General features: G+C 52.7%; 1 protein-coding gene across 2 annotated transcripts; it reads left to right on the top strand.

The window, feature by feature from the left end:
* The first annotated feature begins 5,114 nt into the window (after positions 1-5,114).
* Positions 5,115-16,770, top strand: BSND (barttin CLCNK type accessory subunit beta). 2 transcript variants are annotated; one of them, NM_001193084.1, is made up of 5 exons: positions 5,141-5,151; positions 5,361-5,569; positions 11,419-11,519; positions 13,743-14,012; positions 14,842-15,253. In NM_001193084.1, the coding sequence occupies exons 2-5, from the start codon at positions 5,393-5,395 to the stop codon at positions 15,251-15,253; spliced, it is 960 nt and encodes a 319-aa protein (NP_001180013.1). In that variant the 5' UTR covers positions 5,141-5,151; positions 5,361-5,392. The 2 variants fall into 2 exon arrangements, with proteins under 2 accessions (XP_005204662.1, NP_001180013.1); XM_005204605.5 differs by having other exon boundaries at positions 5,115-5,569; positions 14,842-16,770.
* The last annotated feature ends 8,482 nt before the right edge of the window (positions 16,771-25,252 follow it).

Genomic DNA, 25,252 nt, shown 5'->3' with positions numbered 1-25,252 from the left:
TTGGAGGCACCACCTTTGCCAAGCAGGAGCTGGAAGAGGCAGGAGTTGGGGAGGGCTGGAAGACTGGAAAAACTTTTTCTATAGTCCTAAGTCATCTGCGTCCCAACTGAAAGTCCCCGGGAGGGGCAGTGGTTTGCTCAAGGTCACCAGCTCCTTGGAGGCAAAGCCAGGGCCATGGAGCCAGTCTCCTGATAAGCCAGGGTCCTTTCTGAGCTGCAGTGGCCTCAACTGTGAACTGGGAAGGACTCAGGCTGAGCAACCCCATGAGGCTGGGTCTGTCAACCCAGCCCCCAGGAGGCACTGGTTCTCTTTCTGGCCTCTTTCCTCCCAGGCCGGCTGACCAGTTTATTTATCCATCACCCAGAGCTCACCTCTGATGCCTGTCCCCAGGCCTGGGACATCAGGGACATTCTGGGCTCAGGCCTCTCCCCTGCTTGCACTGGGCTCCTCCTTTGCCCTGTTTTCATCTGCGTTGACCAGTGACCCCACCCCCTGGAGCTCACCACCTCAAATCAGTTGGAAAATTCCCTCATTCTCCATCCCTTCAGCAGCTCTTTTAAAAAGTGTTTATTTTAATCTTTATAGCCCTAGGTTTCTGCTAGAGTCTGGTGACTGCCCCTCACTTCCACCGTCTCCTTTTGCTTCTTTCAACCTGATCTCAGAACCAGAGGATGGGTACAAAATGAAAATCCAACCCGTGTCACTCCCCGCATAACTCCTTTGGAGACTCCCCATTGGCCTCTGAAAGATGCCGGCTCCCCTGGCCTGACCCCAGGTTTCCTGCCTGCGTTTCCTCTCCAGCCTCCCTCTGCTCTGGAGCTGATAGCCATCCCTCCATTTCCAAATATGAATTGAGAGTCGACCAGGTCTAACCCCTGGAGATCCAACAATGAACAAAACAAAGCCCCAAGCCTGTAGGAGCTCGAATTCTAGTGGGGGAATTCAGACAAGCGGTGAGATTCATAACTTATGTGTACAGTGTAATTGATGGTGCTGTGGAGAAAAGTAAATTAGGAAAGGAGGGCAGGGAACACCTGGGGGAGGGGTTCTGCAGTTTTGAATGTCACACCAGAGAAGCTGACATCTGGATACAGACTTGAAGAAGACAAGGGAGGGAGCTGTGCAGATATCTGGAGGAAGAGCCTTCTAGGTGGAAGGATGAACAGGTGCAAAGGCCTATTCCCAGAAAAGCATGCAGCCAGGGAGACTGGGGTGGAGTAAGTGAGGGGAGGTGTGGCAGGAGACTATCTCAGAGCAGTGATAGGCTGGGCAGATTATCTAGGGTTTTATAGGCCATTTTAAGTCTTGAGTTTTACTCTGATAGGGAAGAGAACCATTCCAGGGCTCTGAGGAGAGAAGTGACATGGTCTAACCTGGCATTTGGGTTGAAAAGACACTGCAGCTGGCAAGGGGAGAAGCAGAGACCACTTAGAAGGACAGACATGATGGGCCTCAGGCCAGAATGATGAGCTGTAGTGGGAGCTAGAAGTGATTCGATTCTTCTGTCTCACTGAAGTCAAAGTCTCTCAGTTGTGTCCGACTCTTTGCAACCCCATGGACTATAAAGTCCATGGAATTCTCCAGGCCAGAATATTAGAGTGGGTAGCCTTTCTCTTCTCCAGGGGATCTTCCCAATCCAGGGATCAAACCCAGGTCTCCCGCATTACAGGCAGATTCTTTATCAGCTGAGTCACAAAGGAAGCCCAAGAATACTGGAGTGGGTAGCCTATCCCTTCTCCAGGGAATCTTCCCCAGCCAGAAATCGAACCAGGGTCTCCTGCATTGCAGGCGGATTCTTTACCAACTGAGCTATCAGGGAAGCTCTCTGTCCCAGAGGCAGGGCCAATAGCATGTGGATGAGAGGGAGGAGGTGAGGATGGTGGCCAGGATATCCAGGTGCTGGAAGGGTGGAGCCGACATGGAGGCGCAGGTAGGGGAAGAGGGGGAGGATTCTGCAGTGTAGAGATGGTATGCGCGCAGCACTTGGTTTTACCTCCAGCCATGTGTCAGTGCTTACTTGCCTCTAGGCCTTTGCACATGTTGATCTCTTTGCCTGAACTGCTTTTCCTGCCCTGACAGAAGAATGCCAACTGGCTTCTCCAGAATCCCTCCTGTGACTCTGTCCTTTCATTCCTCCCTTGGGCCACCCCCTCCCCAGTCTCTGCCTCTGGCTGCTTTGTGCACTTGCTGGACCTCAGACGTATCTCTGTGCCCCGCGAAACAGGAAAGAAAGTGAAAGTGAAGTCGCTCAGTCGTGTCCAACCCTTTGGGACCCCGTGGGCTGTAGGCTGCCAAGGCTTCTCTGTCCACAAGATTTTCCAGGTAAGAATAGTGGAGGGGTTTGCCATTTTCTTCTCCAGGGGATCTTCCCGACCCAGGAATCGAACCCGGGTCTCCCACACTGCAGGCAGACTCTTTACTCTTATCTGAGCCGCCACCAGCCATCACGCTGAATAACCATGTTCTCAGACACCCACACCTCGGAGTGAGCTACATATAGCAGGTACTCAACAAGGACTGACCTGGGGCCTCGTTTGAACCCTGGCTCTGCTCTTTACAGGCTCTGCCATCTTGGGCCGCTTATCCTGCCTTTGAGAGCCTCAGTTTCTGTCAAATGGGTGTGATATTCACCTACCTGCAGGCTCAGCTTTTAAGATCTTGCAGGGACGCTGAATGCTGTAAACGGGGAAGAAAACAGTGGTTAGCGCGCCCTCTGCTGCAAGATGGTAGACTCTGCAACTGCTCCTCAGGCTCAGCCCGCTTTGCAGGGGTGAAAGGCAGAAGTCAGAGGCAGGTGAGAGGCGAGTGGGAACCATGGCTCACCCAATACTTCCAACGCGCTGTACACACGTGTCCCCATTTCACCCTCACCATGGCTCTGTGCAAGAGGTTAGATTAGACCCATTTTACAGAGCACCTACTTGTCCCAGAGCTTCTTACTCTTGTCACTCCCAGCCCCCAACCTGTTTTAAGGAGAGAAAAGGCAGAAAGTGGGTGAGTAGTGTAGAGGAAAGAAAAGATGGGGAAACAAGGAGAGTGCTGGGGTGACCAGGAGGCTTCTCAGGAAGCCCTAAGGACCAGATTCATCTACAATGCGACTGGGGCTGCATGGATCCAGGTCCGCGTTCAGCCCCCAGTTCAGTTTGGGGAGATCTTTGGAGAGATGTCCCCGGACTCAGTTTCCTCGCCTGTGAAATAGGCAGGGTAACCGCAAGAGGTAGCCTCACGGGGTTGCGGGACTCTGGCACGACCTAAGAGATGTCGCAGAGTCGGACACGACTGAGCGACTGAACTGAACTTAACTGAACTGAAGAGATGTGAAAGCACCTAGCCAAGCGCGTGCTACTATGGCCACCAGGGGGCGCGAGAGGCTCCTGCTGGATTGCGACCAAGATCTATTCCCGCCGCCGTGGGCCCGGGCTCCAGGACCAGAAAGGGCAGGCTGAAGCCCCTCTGGGCCCCGAATTCATTTTCTGGGAGGGGCGTGTAGCTTCCCTTCTCTGAGCCTGTGTAAAATTATGATAATAGTGTTTCCCTGGAGGGTGTGTGCTCAGTCGTGTCCTACTCTGCGACCCCACCAGGCTCCTCTGTCCATGGGGTTTTATAGGTAAGAATGCTGGAGTGGGTTGCCATTTCCTCCTCCAGGAGATCTTCCCGACCCAGGGATCGAACCTGTGACTGCTGCGTCTCCTGCTTTGGCAGGTGGATTCTTTACCCCTGAGCCACCTGGGGTTATGCCCTGTAAATAATCCTAGTTTGCAAAGCGTTTTTCCCTCTATCATATGACGTCTCTCCACAATCCCTGGGAGGTAACTTGATACCACATTCAACCAAAGATGACAAACTCAAGCCCAGTGCAGAGCCACCAGGCCAAGGTGACCCCGGAAAACACCAAACGTAGATGTCACCCTGTGCCTTTCAGCCCTTTCTGACCTCTCAGTCACCTCTCACTGGAAGGGTCACCTGAGTTCTGCTACAGGACACCTCCTCTGCAAACTGTCAAGTGCTGGATTTGAGGGCTGGTGAAGGAGAAACTGCTTCATAATGAAACTCCAAGGCGCTGTGGGCAGTGACACCAGAGTGTATCATGTGAGGATAGGTGTGGTGTTGGGAACCAGTACAGCTTGTGTTTGGGGGGAGGGAGAGGGTGGCAATGACAAACAGGAAGATTCCCCAAGCCTATGAAGTCAGGATGCCAAGTGAAAGCCTTTTATCCTGCAATGCCAATTCAGAGCCAGTTCAACCCCGTACAAACAAGTTAAATATGAGAATCTGATTTTTCCCATCAGCCTGCTGCAGGACTGAAATTCCACCATTAGAATGTCATTCTTAGAATGAGGGCATATTCCTAGGTTAGGAGGCAAGGAACTCACTATCAACCAATCACACCCCAGAGGGGCATTGCCCACTAGAGCCTTTCATGGCCAGTTCATGGCCAGTAGGCCTGGATGGATTGCAGAGCATGGGAAGGGGGCAGAGGCACCCAGGGAGCCCAGGCCTGCGAGTTGCTATCACTATCCGCATTGTAGGGAGGAGAAAGACTGCGGCACAGGAGGCAACTGGATCAAGACCACACTGCCCCATAGTAGAGGAGCCAGAAGCCAAGCTGGGAGGTCTGTATGGCCACCAGAGCCTGCACGTTGAACCCTTGCACTGCAGTTAGGCAGTTTCACCTCGGGACAGTACTAGGTTCAAACACCAACTGCCCTGTCTTTTCTGGCTGTGTGACCTTGGGCAAGTTATGTATCCATGTCTTCATTTATAAAGTAGGGATAGTAGTGCCCGCCTTACAGGGTTCCCTAAATGAGTTAATACATATCACATGTTTAAAATAGAGCCCTGCATGCAGGCACCATTCGTAACTAGTGGCCAGGTGGGCCCATGACCTTGAAGAGTCTAAAATTCTTCAGGATTCTAAAATGCCAGCCTGTGGGATCCTGGAATCCCCCAGTGGCATTCTGAGGCCTTTGGGCTGCAGTAGTTACCTGCTTCCCCTGGCTGGATGGTGCAGGCTGCCTGTCCATCCAGCTCAGCCCCACACAGGGAAATGAGGTGATGTCAAAGCCTGGGCTGGGGCTCAGCCCTGGAACCTCCCCTTCCCTCCGTCTCCCTCACTCGGATTCCCACACGCTCCAGAGGGCCAGAGCGGAGGTGAGAGGGGTGAAGGTGGGGGCACACGGCCACCTGTGCGTAACTCCTCCAGCCTGGAGCACGGGGTGTGCCTGGTGGCTGGGCTGGGCCTGCAGGGAGCCTGCCTCCCTCTTGGCTTAAGTCCTGATCGGCAGCGATCCCAGAGCGTCACTCCTCAAGTGTGAGTGCGTGTGTAGGTAGCTGGCTGGTTTGCTGGCACCCCTCTGCAGGTGGCTCACAGGCCAGGCCTGGCCAGGCAGCCATGACAGATGAGAAGACCTTCCGCATCGGCTTCATCGTGCTGGGGCTCTTCCTGCTGGCCCTTGGCACGTTCCTCATGAGCCACGACCGGCCCCAGGTCTACGGCACCTTCTACGCCATGGGAGGCGTCATGGTGATCGGGGGCGTCATCTGGAGCATGTGCCAATGCTACCCCAAGGTAGGTGGGAACAGTGGGAACAGGTGGGCTGGGGGCCAGGGCCCAGGAGGGTCTGGGGCTGTGCCTCTATTCCAGGCATCAGTCCCCCGTCCTTCAATCATCTTGTCATCCTCTCCCCTTTACCATTTCTTTTCTTATCTCCACTCTCCTGAGCCTCCATCCATCCATCCATCTATCCATCCCTTAGCATAAAGATTAATAAGAAGTCCCCTGAATCTGGAGCCCTGAACTAGGTACCATGCGGGAGACACAATCCAGGTTCTTGAAACCAGAGTTCCTGAGGGCTTGCTGCCTGCCAGGCACACCTGTGTCCCTGGTGAAGTTCAGCATCCATCCTGAGCTTTTTGGTACCTTTGAAGTTCTATTTTATAGTGGAGAAGCCTGAGGCTCAGAAAGTGAGGTTCCTTCAGCTCCTGGGTATCCGGGTTGGGATCAGAGCTCAGATGTGTGGTGCCTAAAGCATAACCTTCCTCAGGAGGACGGTCCCTGTGTCCCAGAGCTGCTGAGAGATCTGAGTGAGTCAGCTGGAACCTCATGGCTTGGGCAGTGCTCTCTCTTTTGGAGTTTTAATGAGTGACTTAATGATGGGAAGAGCACTGGTTTGAGAGTCTTGAGTTCTAGTTCTAGCTCTGTTCCAAAGTATCCATGTGACCTTTGTCTTTCTGAGCCTCAGTTTCTTTTATCTGCAAGATGAGGCCCTGGGCCCCTATTTCTCCCAGCCTCACGGTTATTATGGAGAACAGAAAAGAGATGAACAGTTTGTGAACTGTAGAGTATAATATTTAGGTGAAAGGCTGTCACCCTTACTGTTATTGATCCTCCCAACAAACGTGTGGAATGGGCATATCAAGTGTTATAATCTTTAGGTGCCCAGAGAGGTTGAGTGGCTTTTCCAAGGTCACACAGCAGCTGGTCAGCTAGATCCAGGGAGACAAGGAAAGAAGCACGGATTCTAACTTGCACTCTGCCTCTAATTACCTGGGAGACTTCGGTTAAGCTCCTTCCCTCTCTGAGTCTCAGTTTCCACATTTGTAGAATGTGTGAGTCAGGAAGAGGGGGGTGGGAAAGAGGGTGTACCTTAAGGACCGCGCTGGTCCTGCCATCTGGGACTCCAGTCCCTGGGCAGCCACCACCTTCCCTTGCCTCCCCGCCCCTTCCCCCGCAGCCCCCTCCTCACCTCTCGCCTGGGTGGCTGTGCTGGGGTTTGGTGGAGGGAGGAGGCTCCCAGGGCCTGGGTTAGGCTCTCCCAGCCCTGTTTCCTCTGCAGGCAGCCCCTGGCTGTCAGAGCGTTTATTCAGCGCTGGAGCGGTCCAGGCTGGTTTGTAGTCATTTTCTGAGCAGTTTACAGTCAACTCGACTCTGTGCAATGCCCTGAGCAGAGGTCACCGGGAGAAGAAGGCCTTGGGGCCGAGCCACCCACGTCACCACCGTCTTGATCGTCATCCTCCCAATGAGGAGCCTGGACCCTGGGGGATGGCAAGGCAATGGCTGTGGGGGAGCGTGGGGGGAGGGTCCTTCTTGCCCTGGCCCCCTTCACAGAGCTGGCTGTGGGCGGGGAAGGGGAGGGGGGCAGAGTGGCTGTGGGGATGAGGGAGAGAGATCGGGACAGGGAATATTCTTGAGTATTAATGAATAACTGTTGACGGATTCACGTGTTCCTGTGCTGCAGAGGCTGCATGGTGGTGTAGAAGGAGCACAGGTTTCAGTGTCCGCCAGGCCTCAGATCTCTCCTCCCTGTGCCCCACTTCTGTGACCCTGGCAGAAGAATCCCCTACCTCCCTGAGACTTACATGGCCCGGTGGGAGGAACCAATAGGGTCTTGTATGTGGGGACCTGGTGTCACGCCTGGCCTGGAGCCAATTCGAAGGCAGCCGTCTCAGGATCAGTGTCGTGGCTTTGAGTGGGTCTGTGTATGTATGTGCAGGTATGTGAGCACAGATGTGGATGTGTGTTTCAGGGACGCAGGCTGTTAGGGCGGCACACTAAGGAGAGAAGGCAAGTGTGTTGTAAGCCAGGGAGGTGTGCTAGACGAGGGTCCCCTCTCCCACATCATCTCACTGGGGCCTGGGCCACCGGAGCTCTCAGCAAATACTAATGCCCATCTTCCCTGCCAGATTCTCTCCTGTCTCAGAGCCTGACAAATGGGAATTTTCTGGATTGAAAGAAATATATAAGGGAATAGAATTAGACAATTATGATATGGGGGTAAAGTAAAAGTAAGTAAGTAAAGTTGCTCAGTCGTGTCCCACTCTTTGCAACGCCACGAACTATGCAGTCCGTGGAATTCTCCAGGCCAGAATGCTGGAGTGAGTAGCCTTTCCCTTCTCCAGGGGATCTTCCCAACCCTGGGATCGAACCCAGGTCTCCTGCATTGCAGGCTGATTCTTTACCAGCAGAGCCACCAGGGAAGCCCAATATGGGGGTAAGGGGTAGCCAATACCAGTGTGAATTAGGCTGTCCCTGTCTTTGGAGGACTGGAGGTCTCGTGGAGGAGTCAATTTTTTGCCTGCTGGGGAGGGAATGGGTTTCACAGAGAAGATGATTTGGGATTTGTAGGTAAAGTAGAAGTTCACCAGGCGGAAAAAATGAGGAAAGACATTTCGGGCAGAAGGAATAGGGTGAAGAAAGACATGAGGTGAAAGAACAAGGCAAGTGGGTCGACCTGGTGACTGGAGGGTGCGGGGAGCAAGGGAAGGTGGAGAGGGAGTGGGGCTTGGGCCCACGGGGCCTGGATGCCATGCTGAGGCATTCGGACCTTACACTGTAGTTGATGGGACAAGAGGGGGACATGAGCAGCTTTGCAGTTCAGGAAAGTTATCAGGCTGACATCTGGGAGGAGGAAGTTTCAAGAGCAACTGGCCAGTGGTGGTGGTGGGGGGGTTCCATCTGTGGTCCAGGTGAGAGATGATCATCTCCTAGATTAAGGCAGAACTTGAACCCAAGGCTGTAGGTGTGGAGAAGACATTTCCAGTTCATCAAACATACAGTACCTGCTGTGGCTAGGTGTGGCCCTGGTACTTCCAGCTTGCTTACCTTATTGAATTTCTGAAGTAGACTTGCTCAGATTTAGTGGTCAGCAGGGTTTCGGGCTTGAGAGGAGGAAGAATTGGGACAAATCTAGCCAGTGGGACAGTCAGGGATGCTGTGCTTGTTAGCTGAGATGGGGCAAGGGGAAGGATTGGCTGGGAAGGCTAGACCTCTTCGCCTGGCTTCTGCTTCTACCCCCAAGTTCCCCACTCCCTACTCCTCACTCCTGCCTGCTCTGCTGGAGCCCAGGACCAGACCCCTGATTGGTGACTGATGGATTGACCTCTCCATGGGCCTCCCTCCATCATCCCTCTGTTCCTCCCTCTGGGGACTGCCCAGAACTCTGCCCAAACACAAATCTGTCTGTGTACTCTCCAGCTGAGAACTCCTCCAGGGCTCCCTCTGCTTCTGGATAAAGGCTGAATTCCTTAGCCTGATGCTTTGCTGTCTTCATGGTCTGATCTCCCCTTCCCAGCTTCAACTCTGCCTGTCCCCCTCTTTTAAAAGATTTTGTGTTGTAAGACGCTCAGGACTTTCCTTCTCCTCCAGGCTTTCACAGTGGCAATGGCAATGATGCTGTAGGGTGATAATGCTGCTGTTGATGAAGGTGCTGGTGCTGATGGTGATGATACGATTATGATGTTGATGGAGATAATGGTGGTGATTATGATGATGAAGAGGAGGATGACTGGAGGAAAGGGAAGCTTCTAGGAAATACAGAACCATCTGGCAAGTGCAGGACATAGTGAATGGCTATGGAAGATACCCAGGGCCCTCCCTCATTTCCAGACATTTGGGGGGAAGCTTACTACTCACAGGTGTTCTAAGAACCCCTCCAGCTATCATTCCCTTCTTCCCATCAGGATTGGGCTTGGATGGTGCAGACAAATGTCTTTCACTCACTGTACTCTATGGGAAGGGAGAAAGGAGGTTGCTGCTTATGAACCTGGTATAACACTGTAAAGTGAAGTGAAAGTGTTAGTTGCTCAGTTGTGTCCAATTCTTTATGACCTGGTGGACTGTAGCAAACCAGGCTCCTCTGGGGCTCCTCTGGACAGGCTCCTCTGTCCATGGGATTCTCCAGGTAAGAATACTAGGGTGAGTAACCATTCCATTCTCACCAGGGGATCTTTCCCACCCAGGATCAAACCTATCTCCCACATTGCAGGTAGATTCTTTACCCTCTAAGCTACCAGGGAAGCCCAAGGGTCTTATCAAATATTTGTTGAGGAAATTTTCAGTTGAGGAGAACAAGACTCAGAGAAGTCAGGTAATTTCATCTTCAATAGCGTCGAACCATGATTTATAGAACAGCTACTATGTGTCAGACACTGTGCTGAAGGACACCTTATGTATTATCTCATGGAATCCTCACAGCCAGGAGACAGGCAATACTAATCCTGCTTTTTTAAATTGTGAAATATACATAACCTAAAATTTACCATCTGAAACATTTTTAAGTGACCTTTTCAGTGTTAATTACATTCACATTGTTATGGAACCAATTTCCAGAATGCTTTTCATCTTGTAAAACTGAAACTCATACCCAATAAACGATAACTCTCCATCCGCCCTGCTCCTATCTGTGGCAACCACCATTCTCCCTTCTGTCTCTACGAATTTGACTATTCTAGATACTTCACTGGAGAAGGCGATGGCACCCCACTCCAGTACTCTTGCCTGGAAAATCCCATGGACGGACGGGCCTGGTAGGCTGCAGTCCATGGGGTCACTAAGAGTTGGACACGACTGAGCGACTTCACTTTCACTTTTCACTTTCATGCCTCGGAGAAGGAAATGGCAACCCACTCCAGTGTTCTTGCCTGGAGAATCCCAGGGACAGAGGAGCCTGGTGGGTTGCTGTCTTTGGGGTCGCACAGAGTTGGACACGACTGAAGCGACTTAGCAGCAGCAGCAGCAGCAGATACTTCATATAAGTGGAATCCTATGGAATTTGTCTTGTGACTGGCTTATTTCCTCAAGGTTCATCTATGTTATAGCACATGTCAGAACTTCATTTTTTTCTTTTAAAGGCTGAATAATCTTCCTTTGTGTGTATACACCACATTTTGTTTATCTAGTCCTCCATCAGTGGGTACTTAGGGTGCTTCCACCTTTTGGCCATTGTGAACAGCGCTGCAAATATCTCTTTGAGGTGAACCCCATTTTACAGAGGATCACAGACAGGCTCTGGGAGAAGTGATGAGCTGCCCAAGGAAGGCTGCTCACCCAGCCTCTCAGAGCCCAAAGGCAGGGCGCCTTCTGCCTCATCCCACTGCCTCCTTTGTGACCTGCCTCCCCTCCACTGCCCCGTGCCCACCTGTGGTGTGGCACCTGCAGAGACCTCGAGATCCCAGAGAGTTCAGGGGTCAGGGTTGGGCACCACCCCGGCCACCCCCTTTTCTGTCCTCTGTCGCAGCCTTTGTCGGTGCCAGGAAACACCTGCCAATACCTGCTTCTCACCCATTCACCAGATACGGATGAAGGGCCTGCTCCATGTCAGGCAGGACAAGATATGACCTCCCCCAGGGAAGGGGTGCCTGTCTCTTTCACTCACTGCTGCCCCCTACTGCCTAGAAGAGTGCCTGGCACACAGCCGATGCTCCAGGAGTGTTTGCTGGGTGAATGAAGGGCCAGTGGGAGCAGGAGCCCAGAGATCCAGATAGCCAGCAGTGCTGGGCCCTCCTGTCAAACAGGGTGCGCTCCCTTGTGAGGTCTCTGTCCCAGGGTATCTGGAGAGGTTAGGCCCCTGCTCTGGGGGAGCAGCAAGTACGAATGTGTGCGGGCAGCTACAGAGAAGCCTTCTCCCCTTTGCCCTGCAGATCACCTTCATACCTGCTGACTCTGACTTCCAAGGTGTGCTGTCCACGAAGGCGAAGGCGCTGGGCCTGCTGGAGAGCGGGTTTGCTGCCGAGATGAAGAGGTGGATGCTGAGCCTTCTGGGTGGAGTGGAGGGAGGGGAGGGTTAGTGACCCTCAGGCCAGTCTCCCCCTGCTGAGGAGAGTGAGGGGGTGGGGCATGAGCAGAGGGGCAGTGTCTCCCTTCTGCTGCAGGCTCTGGCTTTACCTTCTTACTTACTGAGAACAGACTCTCAGAAATCATAGATTGTTTTGGCCTCTCAAGTCTATGAGGTGTTCATTATTGTTCCCATTTTACAGATGAGGAAACTGAGGCTTGGGGATTTTTGTCCTGCCTTACAGCGAATTAGTGGCAGCCAAATAGGTGTGACCCTAAATCCCACACAGTGGTGATGACTACTACGCTAGCAAAAAAGAGGCATAATGATGGCCAAGGCATAGCCCTGGGGCCCTGCCACTTTTTGGCTGAGTGACTTTGGGAAATTGACCTGCCTCTCTTTGCCCCATCTTTGAAATACAGATACGGTGTATTTCAAATACACCTTCAGTGGAGGGGCTAAATGAGATAATAATCATCTTTTGGCATCTGTGGGGAACTGGCTCTAGATCCCCCTCAGACACCAAAATCTGCAGATGCTCAAGTCCCTTATATAAAAAGGCATAATATTTGTTTATAATGTAAGACATCCTCCCATATACTTTATTTTTTTTATAGTCTAGTTGCTTTTATTTTTTTTAGTTTTAATTTTATTTTATTTTTAAACTTTACTCCCATATACTTTAAATCATCTCTAGATTACTTCTAATACATAGCATGTAAATGCTATGTCAATAGTTGTAAATATAATGAAAGTGAAAGTCGCTCAGTCCTGTCTGACTCTTTGTGGCCCCATGAACTGTACAGTCCTTGGAATTCTCTAGGATTGTATAATACAATGTAAATGCTATGTAAATAGTTGCTGGTGTGTGACAAATTCAAGTTTTGCTATTTGGGACTTTCTAAAATTTTTTTCCTGAGTATCTTCAAACCACAGTTAGTTGAATCCACAGATGTGGAACCTGTGATATGGATGCAGACTTTATAAGCCAAGTGCTAAGAACAGAGCCTGGACCATAGCAGGCCCTCTATGAGCCTTTGCCATCATTGGTAGGAAACACTTCCAAAAGCACCAGAGACCAACTCAGGCATTTTGTGCCCGTAACTTCTTTTGGTCTTCATAGGAATCTATGAAAGGCGTGGTAGTGTCGGGCCCTTTATACAGATGTGGAAACTGAGGCTCAAGAAGTGCAATCACAAACTCAAACCTCACAGAGAGTCAATACCAGACCAGACCTGCCTTCATCCTTGGAAGTGCCAAGTGCTGTCTTGCCAAAACATGGCAGCCCTGGAGGGGTGACCTGACTTGGTTGCCCTTCCCCACCCCTGAAGCTGTGATGATTGTGTTCAGAAGTCCAGGCTGCAGATCCAGGATCTGTGGCCAGGGCTCTGGGACATTCTCTGTTTTGCTTGGGGAAGGAGGTGGTGATGGTATTTTCTGTCCCTGGCACCTAGGTGACCAAATGTCCCAGGGGATTGATGCAGATAGACCCTGGGTGGTTATTGGGACCAGCCTCAGGACTGGTCACACAGAGAGAGCTGCTGGAATAGAGCTGGGGCTCAGGTCGCCCTGATCCTGGGCTCCTCCCTGTCACTCCCTAGCCCTGGATCGTAGAGCAGTGGAGAAGGTGGTGCTTGGAACCCCAGCCCCTTCCCTAGGTCTGAGTCACCCAGGCAAGCCAGCCAGTGTCTGTGCCTCAGCCTCCCCCAGCAGCTCCCAGAGTTCCGGCAAGGACTCGATGAGCTAACCCACAGAGCCTGGCCCACAAGGACCACTCAGTCGCTGGGCCCTTCCTGCTGCTGTGTCCTCATCTGAAAAAATGGGAACGATGGCTCTGCTTCAAGGGCTTGTTCAAAATAAACAGCATAAAGCCTTCAGGCCACTGTCTGGAACCCAGCAAACTCCCAGTTAATATAAACTGACCTTCATTTGGTAGTTGCAGCCTTGGGGTTCACTTTGGAGACACGGGGTGAAAGGAACACTGGCCTTAGTGTCTGAGTTCTGCTACTCAGCTTACCTTGCTGGGCCTCAGTCTCCTCATCCATGAACTGAGTACAGTAACTGCTCCCAGAGGCTTCTTGGAGATCAAGGGAGACCCGCTGCTCAGAGCAGGCGGGCCAGAGGACAACACAGCAAATCTTTGCCTATCTGCCTATTCTCTCTCCTGCTGTCTCCTGCACCCCCATTCAGCCCCCAGCCCCCCTACGTCAGGCTGTGGGAGGCAGCCGCCTATGACCAGAGCCTGCCTGACTTCAGCCACATCCAGATGAAGGTCATGAGCTACAGTGAGGACCCCCGCCCCCTCCTGGACCCGGAACCCGGACAGCGGCAGCCAGGAGCCAGCGATGGAGGAGAAAGTGGCCCTCATGACCCTCAGACCTGGTTGGAAGCCACCGTGGTCATCCACAGGGGCTCGGACCAGGATGAGGGAGAAGGAGACCCAAGTCAGGGCAGGCTCAGGTGAGTGTGCAGAGCAGAGGGGTTCTGGGGTGAAGGAGGAGGGGTGTGGGCCACTGAGGGTGACTGGGGACACCCTGAGGAGACGCGTGGGTCTGGGCGTAGTCACCTGGGCCTGGTTCAAGCCCCAGCTCCTCTGCTGTGTAACCTTCAAGTGCTCCTCACCTTGCCAAGCCTCAGTTTCCTCACATGAGAATAATCACTCCTACCTCAGAGTAGTTTGAACTCTCACCATGAGGAGCCAGGCGGGACCTAAGTTCAAATCCAGACTCTGCTGCTGACATGCTCTTGGCCTCAGGCAGGTCTCTCCATCCCCTCCCCCACCCCCACCCTGTCCCCAGCCATTCACGAAGGGGAACATGAATATTCCTCATTCAAGCCTGTAGTCACTCACCCACCAGCATCCCTGGGCACCTACTCCCTGCCAGGCCTTCACAGCCCCACCCTGCGGGAACCCCTCATCCACTGGGGGAGGCAGACGAAGGGACAGAAGGTGACGCCCAGTGTGACAGGGGCGGTAGCCCAGAGGAGTCCCTGAGTGGTTGGAGAGGCAGAGGAGTGACCTGGTTTGGATAACATAATAATGGTCCATTTCTTGAGCACCTACTACGTGCCAGGCCTCATGCAAAGTGCTTTGTACTCATTATTTGCTATAAACCTTGGGGAGAACCATAGGAGCGAATGCTGGTATTTCCCCCATTTTACAGGGGAGGAAACTGAGGCTCAGACAGGTCAACTCACCTACCCCGGCCCTTGCAGCTCATGGCTGGAGTTCAGACCCAGGCAGTCTGACTCACGGCTACCCCCACCCTCTCCGCCTTTACCCCTGCAGTCCCCCGACCTGTCCCCAGGGTTCTGCACCCTTGGCTTCCTTCCAAGATGACTTGGATGTGGGCTCCAGTGAGGGCAGCAGCCCTAACCCGTCTCCACCTGAGGAAGCGGAACCTCAGCCCCCGCCTCCGGAGTCCCGGACCTGCAGGTGCCAGCTAGACCGCTTCCACGACTTTGCCCTGATTGATGCCCCTGCGACGGAGGATGCGCCTCCAGAGAAGCAGCGGTGGGAGGCAGCTGTGCCTAGCTCCCAGCAGAGGTCCCCAAGGACAAAAGAGGAAGAAGAGGCTTCAGACACAGGCACAGAGGGGCCGGCACAGGAAGAGGAAGACCTGTACTATGGGCTTCCCGACAGCCCCGGGGATCCCCTCCCAGACAAGGAACTGGGCTTTGAACCTGAGGCCCAGGGCTGACATGGAACTGCTCCCGGGGTTTCAATCTGGCTCCACCACCAATCTCCGTGTGACCTCACAGGGCTTCCATTTCACTAACTGCAAAATGGGGTTTGATTTTGCAGACTCTCAGTGGGCCGAGAGCATTTTGAGAATCACACAGAGAGGAGATGATTACATTACTGGGCCATTGCTGTTTCGATTAATACTTTTTTTGTGGAGCTTTGAAGGTAATAGGATTTGTTGAGAAGATTTGCAGCAGCCAGGGCCCTCAAGTGCCTTTATAGCCTCACCTCAAAGCTAGCTTCTGACCAGGAACCCTCCTTGGTGCTGCCCCTGGGTCCCTCATCCCCTGTGAAAGCCCATCAGGGTTCTCATTCCTGCTGAGTCTTTTGATCCACTAGACGGATGGTGAAATGGGTCTTCATTCAGAGCTGACATCTGGTCCTACATCCTTCCTGTAGCTTCTGTTGCTCTGGGATCCAAAATCTCCCATGAGTGACCTCTGCTGACCTTCCGACTTTCTCCTGGTCAGCCCACCCCACGCTCACCCTGTGCCTTATGCCCTTGCCAAGCTGTCTTCTCCACCAGGATGCCCTTTGTTCCTGTCTGCCTGGCACATTCAGGCTCATCTTTCAAACCTCTGCACAGACCTCCCTCTTCTGAAGGCTCTTCCTGATATCGCTGCTTTTGGACTGAGTTAGTCCTGGCCCTTCCACATTTATCTTGGAGTGTGGCTGCCTGCTCAAGGCCAGTACCTTTGCTTCACTTGCCTTGGTCTCTCCTATGCTCAACTGGTGGCCCCTGAGGTTGTACATAAGTGACCAGAACCCAGAAGGCTTTTGCAGGGAATGCCCCACCCCTCATTCCACTGACTCTCAGACTCCTGACTTAACTCATTTGGTCCCAGTGGCATTTATGGAGCATCTACCGTGTGCCAGATGGGAAGCTGGGATCTTTAGGCGGAAAGAGACACGAACTGATGACAGTTCTCACCCTCAAGGGGCTCACAATACTCTGAGCCTGGCATCTTGTAGGTTAGACACAGAGTACAGAGCAGAAACTGAGGTGGGAACAGAGGAGTTAAAAACTGTCCCAACAGAGTGACACCCACACAACCATCACGGCCACGGAGCCCAGGAACAAACAGCTCTGGGTGTCTGAGCAGCCCCTGAAGGTATGGCAGCATCACTGAGTGATGCTTTCTTGGGCTGATCTCTGCAAAGCCCCTCTGAGCCCCAGCATGGGTGGTACCGCCTCAGCCCTGGCCCCCACAATCAGAGCTGGCACCCTGGGCCTCTTAGGAGGGCTGACCTTCACCTGGGCCATGCCTCTGGGTCGGGATTGGGGTCATGGCCGAGGGAAGGGCATGCCCCTGGCACTCCCTCCATCTCCTTTCTGGGTCATTGCAGCCTCCAGTAGGAAAGCCTCTGCTGTAACAGCTGTTCCTGTGCTCTGCTCATTCACTCAGGGGAGGGGTGACCTGCATCAGAGAGAACACCAGTGGGAGGTTCAAATAAAAAAGTTTTCAGTGTTTAGCATGGTTACCTTCATTCATATGCAAATTCTTTTATGTGAACCCTCTTCCCACACCCAACGCTGCTTCCACTGTCCCCCTCTGGGCAGGATAACCGAGGGGGATCAGTGAGGGGACTCTCTGGAAAGTGAACAGAAGACACAGCAGTGTGGCCGGTGGGACAGCTGTGCGGGTAGAAACTCGAGAGTGGCCCCTGCCTCCACATCACACTGCAGGGCACCCCCAGACTCAGCAGAGAACCAGGAGGGTCTGGCTGCCAGCCCGGCCCACAGAGAGAAACCTGTCCCAGGGAGGGGGCCGGGGACTGAGGCAGGGACACAGATGCCTGGGCCAGGCTTCCCTTCCAGACCAGATCTCCCTTCATCCTGCTGCATGATTGGGAGACCACATGCCTGGCCTGCCCTGGACTGCCCTCGTTCCGGCCCACTGTCCCTGCCTAGTTAGACCTTTCACCCTCAAATTATCCCCTCGGGATGATAAATTACATATTCACCCTACTCCGTGACCTTGGGCTTGGACCTCACTTTTCTCACCTGCAAGAGGGAGGTGATGGATCCTTGTCTTTGCATTTTGCAGGGTTGGTGGGAGGGGTGGGGCTTTGATGGGATCCTTCTGCCAGCACCCTGCAGGTGAGGGCCACCGGGAGCTCACCTGTGGTTGCTTGTTGTTTAGTCGCTAAGTCGTGTCGACTCTTTGGTGACCCCCATGGAATGTCCCAGGCCAGAACACTGGAGTGGGTCTTCATTTCCTTCTCCAGGGCACTTTCCTGACCCAGGGATCAAACCTGCACCTCCTGCCTCTCCTGCACTGGTAGGAGGATTCTTTATCACTGCTCCACCTGTGGTTACTTGTTGGGTTTGTTACTCATTGCGGGCTTTGCAGGTAGCTCAGTGGTAAAGAATCCACCTGCCAATGCAGGAGACATAGAAGACTTGGGTTTGCTCTCTGGTTCAGGAAGATCCCCTAGAGTAGGAAATGGCAACCCATTCCAGCATTCTTGGTTGGAAAATCCCATGGACAGAGGAGCCTGGTGGGCTACAGTCCATGCAGTTGCAAGAGTTGGATATGGCTGAGCACGAGTACATTTGTTACTCATTGCAGTGAGGGGAGAAACCCCAGGGGATCTGTGAGGTGTCTCTGTAAGAGGCTGTGAGAAGGGACTTAAGGGATATGGGCTTGTTCGAGGTGACTGAGGGGAGGGTCCATGGAAGTGGGTCTCTGCTCTAGACTGGATGCTATTGGGAAGTGGGGCTGATCCCATGATGAGGCATCTTGGTTAAGATCCTGCATGGAAGACCAAGCTAAGGATGTAGCTGACAAAGAAGCACAGGTCATGCTCCAGCCAGGAGAGGCTGTGTAGTCGCTGATGTGATTGGACAGTGTTCCTGTTTGCTGTGCTCGGCCATGGCTACTGAGGGGTCTGGACGTGTCATGACCCATCACAGTCACAGAATGCTTATCTGATGCTGATGTTCTGTGAAATTATTCAAGTTCATCAGACCATTGGGGCCCAACCGTGAGGACCTCTGGAATGGGCCCTCTTGTTGGCTGATTAACTGGGAAGGCAAGGTCTTCATGCAGGTCTCTGGGGGTGGGGGTGGAGCCGAAAGGAATGACCTTGGCAAACTCTGGGCTTCCTGCTCTCAGCCTCAGGCTCCAGATTGGTGTACCATGGCAACATTCCTGCTCTTTCCACCACCCCCCCACCCCCATCAGCTCAGAGGCACTTTTGGAAGTTTCCATTCTCTGGAGACGGGTAGCCCCTGCCCTTTACTGGGGAAAAGTGATCCCAGGGACGGTGAGCTTGGGCTCTGTGATTGCCTGCTGTGACCTTGGGCGTGTGGCGACCCTCCCTGGACCTCTCTCCCTGTGTTCTATGTGATTAGATGGAGGTGGACAAGATTCCCCTTCTACTCTTGGTCCTTAAGCATGATGCCAGACACTCTCACACCGATTTCCCCATTTAGTCCCTGCAACGGCCCTGAGGGACAGGTCCGTCAACCCCACATTGCAAATGTTTGCTCTAAATCCCAGACTCTCGAGTCAGAAAGACCTGGGTCTGCACTCAGCCTCTGCCAGTTTCTTGCTGGATGAACTTGGATAAGTCACTGCCCCTCTCTGATCTTCAGCATCTGCGTTTATGCAGTGGGGAAGACACTACCAGCCTCAGGACGTCGTGAAGAATTACCGGGTATGACGCCTCCTACACACCGCAGGTGCCTGAATGGTGTCCGTGTCCTTCTCTCCCCTCATCTGCACAGTGGGGATTAACTCTGTCCCCCTCATAAACAGGACAGTAGGTGAGTGGATTTGCAGGGAGAACGTGCGTGTGAAAGCTCTTTGCAAAGGGTACAGAACACGTCCAGTGTGCCAGGTGCTCGGGGCAGGGGAGCTGACCGCAGGCAACAGGAGCTAAGGGCTGGGGAGGAGAGCAGCGTGCAGAGAGAGCAGCAGGGTCCCAGGAGCAGGGGCGAGGTGACCAGGACTGCGTGTGCCTGGGCAGACCGGGCAGCCCACAAAGTTACTGCGCATGGGCAATGTATTGGGTGCTGCCTGAATGGGACCCTCCCACCAGCCCTGAGAGATGGGCATCCCAGGGGACTGGAGAATGGACCCCAGAGCCTGCGCTCTTCTTCCAGTGCCCCTGGGTCCACACATGTAACAAGACCCATAATCACCTATGCTGTGCTCGCCTTCATTTCACCCTCACAGCCTGCAAGGTTGGTGTGTGTCCCCAGGTTACAGATGAGGAAACGGACTCCGAGAGGCTGAACAGTATGCCCATCCTCCCAGAGAAGGGTTGAATGGAGGGTGTTGCTGTAGGGCCTTCCATTCCTGGCAGGAATCATCCAGTTTTAGTCCCAAGTGATCTCAGCCCTGGTGAGGACAGGAGATGCACCCCAACAGTCCAGGCAGCAAGGTTGTCCTCAGCGTCTACCTGTGCTGGCCCTCAGGACAGACACCCCAGCTTCCACACCTCTCATGGTCTCTACACCCACAGGATAAGGCCGGACTCCTCAGCCTGGAGCTGAGCCCTTTTCAGCCAATTTGACCATCACTTCCTCCAGTTCTGTAGCTGCTGGAAACCTGTCTGTCCACCCCATCTGCTTAATGCCCTTCCTCCCCTTCTCTGTCGTCCCTGCAGCCTGTTGCTTGGAGCCTGAGCTGGCTTGCACTCCCTCCTGGGGCAGAATCCCACCCTGTCCTCTGCGTCCTTCCCAAAGGGCGTGCACGGGTCTCCGTGCCCCTAGGTGTGCATGTGCCGGTCTTCTCGCCTGGACTGGGTGTCCTTCAAGGACAGGGGCCTCTGCCTACCCGCGTTTCTATCCCCAGGACTTAGCAAAAGCAAGTGGTAATAGTGCCAGTGGAACAGGATGGAACTGACCCAAATTGAACTGAACCACGTGGCCACTCTGAAGGCTTGCGGCCCAGTTGCAGAGACTACATAGCACAGGGATGAGGAACTCTGGCTTAAGCGTAACCAGTCCTGGGGTTGAGACTGGGCTTCCCCTGAAAGCTGTGTGACTTTGGTTACGAGACTGACCCTCTCTGGTCCTCAATTTATCAATAAAATGAGGTTAACAGTATCTACCTAATTGCATATGAAGGTTAGACGAGATCATGCATATCGAGTGCTCAGAGTGTACCTGGCGAGCCCTCAGTAAATGGTAGCTATCATTTGCAGAGAAGAGGGGAATGTGCACAGCGTGTAGCCATCAGGAGCCAGAGTAGACTTGGAGTTGGCATCCAAGCCCCATGCAATCAGCACTTCCCAAATGCAGGTCAATGGACCCAGCTGGGCTGGTGGCATCAGACACTCCTGGGAGTCTTTAAAGGCCCAGGGCCCCAGAACCCCCATAGAGGTTTGGGGTGATCTGAAATGCGAATAAGCAAGCCAGATAATTCCACAGGGGAGAAGGGCTTAGTCTTTTGCTTTTAAACAGATTATCAAGGACTGAAATGGTTGGAAGAAGACCCACAGAAGGTGGGGTCGGCAAGTCAGGAATTAACTAGGTAGGATGAAGGGGCAGGTGTATCTCAGGCAGAAGGCATGGTACCGGCAAAGGTCCATAGGAGAGGAGGAAGGATGGTCCCAGGAACCTGAAGGAGACTGGCCTGGCTACAGCGATGGCGGACGGAGTCAGAGAATGAGGCTGGAGCTTGGTTGTGGGGCGTCTTGAATTCCTACTACAGAGCTCAGATTCCATGTGATGGACAAGTGGAGTCCACTCATGGTTCTTGAGCAGAGGAGAGACATGAAGAAGGGAATCGTTAGGACATATTCTAGTTAGCAGGTGCAAAAGAGGATGGAAGTGGCAAGAAAGCTAGCTTGTGGCCTGTGGCAGGGTTTCAGTTCCCAATCTGACCTGTGAAAGGTTTTTTCCACCATGAAGGGAGAATTGAGTGGATGGTAGCTTGGTGGAGCCAATGCCCCAGATTCCTCGTTGCTGACTACAAGCCCAGCCCAGCAGAACAGGACACCATGTGGCAGAGGCTGGACCTTTAATCCAAGTCTCCAGAGCCCTGTCCAAGACAGTGCTCAGTTCAGAGATAAGGGCGGGTGAGGGTCTGAGTGACGCAGGCAGTGCCCAGGTCAGATAGTGAGCTCCGCAGGTGATTCTGCAGATGGAGAAAACTCCCAAGCCACCTGCATATCCTCACGTTAACCTTGAGGAGAGCAGACCTAGCTAGGGTGGTGGGTAAGTGGACTACTGCATGCTTTAGAGCCTGATCTGCCAACCTGGAGTCAGGGAGGGGTCAATTTCATTCAGTCATCCATTTGTTACTTCATTCACTCATAAGCACACTCTAATCACTTGCTTGGTGCCACCCTCTGTGCCAGGCACTAGGGGCAGAGAGATGTGTGTGACCCAGGCCTATCCCACTAGAGCCCCCACTCCCCTGAGGTAGCTGCAGAATGAACCGTGACAGGTCAAAGTGGTTAGTGCTGGGCAGAGGGAGGCACAGCGGGGTCTGATCCCACCTGGACAATCAGTAAAATCATCTCAGATTTGTCCTGAGCTACACCTTAAGGGTTCACTCAGGGAGAGTAGCCTGGACACAGGCTGGAAGCCCTGAGTCACCCCAAGACAGCTGAGGAGTGACCACGGGTAGATGCGAACGGAGCTTAGGATGGAGAGGATGGCTGGAGAGGACACTGGTGGGTGGGTGGGGATTTGATCAGGAAGGGCTGTGGATGCCACCCTGAAGCAAGTGGGAGAGCCCCAGGGGGCTGGAGGACAAACAACAAATACAGTCTCCATAGGAGGAAGATCTTGTAACACCCAGAGGTGCCCAAAGAGTGGCGGCAACATCTTACAGACAGAGCTCACAATCCTGAGAGAGAGCGCCACAAATCAGACAGGAAAAGAAAAGGAGCTCACTTACAGGAAAGACCTGTGACCCCATAAAAGAGACAAATGAAAACATGTCAACCTCAGAAAGAATCAAGGGAATGCACTTTAAAACATCAAGAAACCATGTTTCACCCCATAACATTGGCAACATTTTACAAGGACAATAACAGATGATGTTGGCAGAAAGTGGAAGAACAGGGCAATTTCTTACTTCCCTGGTAGGAACAGAAACGATATGAGGTTTAGAGAGGAATGTGGCAGCCCGTGCTAAGAGCCTCTGCACATGGGTGCCTGAGATTCTGCACTTCCACATGAGGGAACTTATCCTAAGGAAATAGACGCACCAAGATGTACTTCAGTTCAGTTCAGTTCATTTCAGTCACTCAGTTGTGTCCGACTCTTTGCAACCCCATGAATCGCAGCACGCCAGGCCTCCCTGTCCATCACTAACTCCCGGAGTTCACTCAAACTCACATCCATCGAGTCAGTGATGCCATCCAACCATCTCATCCTCTGTCGTCCCCTTCTCCTCCTGCCCCCAATCCCTCCCAGCATCAGAGTCTTTTCCAATGAGTCAACTCTTCGCATCAGGTGGCCAAAGTACTGGAGTTTCAGCTTTAGCATCAGTCCTTCCAAAGAAATCCCAGGGCTGATCTCCTTCAGAATGGACTGGTTGGATCTCCTTGCAGTCCAAGGGACTCTCAAGAGTCTTCTCCAACACCACAGTTCAAAAGCATCAATTCTTTGGTGCTCAGCCTTCTTCACAGTCCAACTCTCACATCCATACATGACCACTGGAAAAACCGTAGCCTTGAACTTAGGGAGGTGTTTACTGGGTCAGTGTTTATTATAGCTCAAACATGGCAAGACTCTAAACCTCCAGCAATAGGAGAAATGTTGAAATAATGATGCTACAGCTCTGTGAGGGAATGGTGCATGGCCGTTAAAATGGGAACCCTCCTGGTTGACTCACACCCCTTTTCCCAACCTCTCCTTGGTAGCATGTGGGATCATTGTACTTGTGAATTTCGGGGATGGCTTTCTGCATTTCCCATCTGATGCTAAGCCCCATGAAGGCCAGTTCTTTGTTTGTTATGTTTAATATTGTGTCCTTGGTACTGACCTCAGTAGTTATCAGATGATTAAGTCTGTACTTACTTTTAGTGTGGTAAAATACCCATAGCATAAAACTTACCGTCGTAAGCATTTTCAAGTGTACAATTCAGTGCTATTTACTGCATTCATGTGGTTGTGCAACTGTCTCCACCACCTGTCTCCAACCTGAAACTGCACCCATTTAGCAGTAACCTCCCATTCTTCCCTTCTTGCTCTCCAGCAACCACCACTCTACTTTCTTTCAATTTCCCCCTCTATCCCTATCCCCCTGAGTCTGTATTTATTGACGCAGAAAGATGTTCATGATATATAATTAATAAAAAGAGAGATTATAAAGTAGAAAGCAGCAAACATTGCTAATTCCCTCCTTCCTTGATTTTGTTTGGAGGGATCACATATCTGCAGCCAGGTAATAAACTATGATTGACCCAAAGTCGGTCATGGCAATCCTATTCTCTATCGACAGTTCTAGCCAATAGACCTAAAAAGGAATTTGCTGGAGTCAATCCTGAAAAAAACTTACTTTCTTCATTAGCAAGGCAGAAGTGATTAGCTTTGCTGGCCTTGAACACAGATGCAATGGTTGGAGCTGCAGCAGCTGTCTTGCAACCATGAAGGAAATGCTAAGAGAAACACCCTGAGATTGGCCCCCCAGGCCTTCTCTGCTGAACGGCCTGCCAGGCAGGTTCTTAGCCAGCTCCAGGGGTGATGACCGGGTAACTGGGTGAAAGCACCACTCTGGGACCCGCATGGGCCTGAGGCCCCAGGAAGATGGAGTGGCCATGGGGGCTGCAGATGGGATTGATGGTCAGGCAGCACCTGTATTGGCTGGGTAAACACATTTACCCAAGCAGCCCCGTCATCTCTTCCCACAACAAACCCAGATGATCTCTGGGAAAGTGACCCTGGGACGAAGCAGAGGACATCACACTAAAGGAGTACTGTTGACACTCTACTCGGCAAACATCCTCAGGGTCGCCGCTGTGCCACCAGGGACACGGTTGTCTGGACAACCATCAGCATTGTTCTGGGTGCCCGACGGAGCCCTCCTCAGCCACACACACGTGCTGGCTCATCAGATCTTCACCCGGGGGCAGTGCCTTCAGAGATGCATCAGAGGAAACTGTCCTGGAGAAGTGGGTGCAGAGAGAGCACCAGGGACACTTAAGGGCAGCAGGATTTTATCCTGGGATGGGAGGAGGCTGGGCCGTCAGGGTGGTTCATGCCAGCATCCCCTTGGGTAAGGAACCTGGGTACCAGCTCTGCCCCCACCATCTCCTTTAGAATGTAGACCAGTCTGGAGCAGCTTGCCATCCCAGTAACCCCAGTTTTCTTACCTCTCTTTCCTTCCAGCCTCCTCTTTCCTCCTGCCTCTTTTACCCTGAGTTCTGATGTTCAGCTGTCTGCATGAGCCTTGGTTTTTCCCAGTGAAATGATGGGGAGCTGGCCAATGTCGCCCACCTCTTCCCAGGGAAGTTTTTTTTTTTTTGGCTGCACTGTGCATCTTGCAGGATCTCCGTTCCCCCATCAAGGATTAAACCTGGGCCCTGGCAGTTTAAAGTCTGGAATCCTAACTACAAGCCCACCAAAAAATATATATATTTTAAAATTTTGGCCACGCCATGAGGCTTGCAGGATCTCAGTTCCCTGACGAGGGGTTGAACCTGGACCAGAGCAGCGAAAGCACGGAATCCTAACCACGAGACCACCAGGGAACTTCTTTCAGGGAACCTTTTGATCTTCCCTGTCTGGAGAAGGGGAGCCAGACCCCACCCCTTATTCCCTGTAGGATCTGCCCTTGCCTCAGTTTCCTCATCCTGTAATGGATCAGCAGCGCCATGTGGCTGATGTAAGGCCCGGGAGGGGTTAAGGTGGTTACTGCTGGGCTGGGCTTCAGGGCTTCTGGCCCTCCTCCTGCCTCAGATGGCTGCCTTCCCTGCCCCATTAACACCCTGACCAGCAGATGATGGAGATATTTTGGCCTGGGGGTGAGGGTTAATGGCCGGGAAG

The sequence above is a fragment of the Bos taurus genome, chromosome 3, assembly GCF_002263795.3.
Source record: "Bos taurus isolate L1 Dominette 01449 registration number 42190680 breed Hereford chromosome 3, ARS-UCD2.0, whole genome shotgun sequence".
In the NCBI taxonomy this organism is placed as follows: Eukaryota; Metazoa; Chordata; class Mammalia; order Artiodactyla; family Bovidae; genus Bos; species Bos taurus.
This window is presented reverse-complemented; position numbering and strand designations above follow the sequence as displayed.

What these genes read in the sequence shown, in the direction of transcription:
- BSND (XM_005204605.5), top strand. Translation starts at nt 5,393, where the DNA reads ATGACAGATGAGAAGACCTTCCGCATCGGCTTCATCGTGCTGGGGCTC. An exon ending in TTTGCTGCCGAGATGAAGAG is followed by an intron (nt 11,520 to 13,742) that starts GTGGATGCTGAG and finishes ACCCCCATTCAG; the next exon opens with CCCCCAGCCCCCCTACGTCA. An exon ending in CCAAGTCAGGGCAGGCTCAG is followed by an intron (nt 14,013 to 14,841) that starts GTGAGTGTGCAG and finishes TTACCCCTGCAG; the next exon opens with TCCCCCGACCTGTCCCCAGG.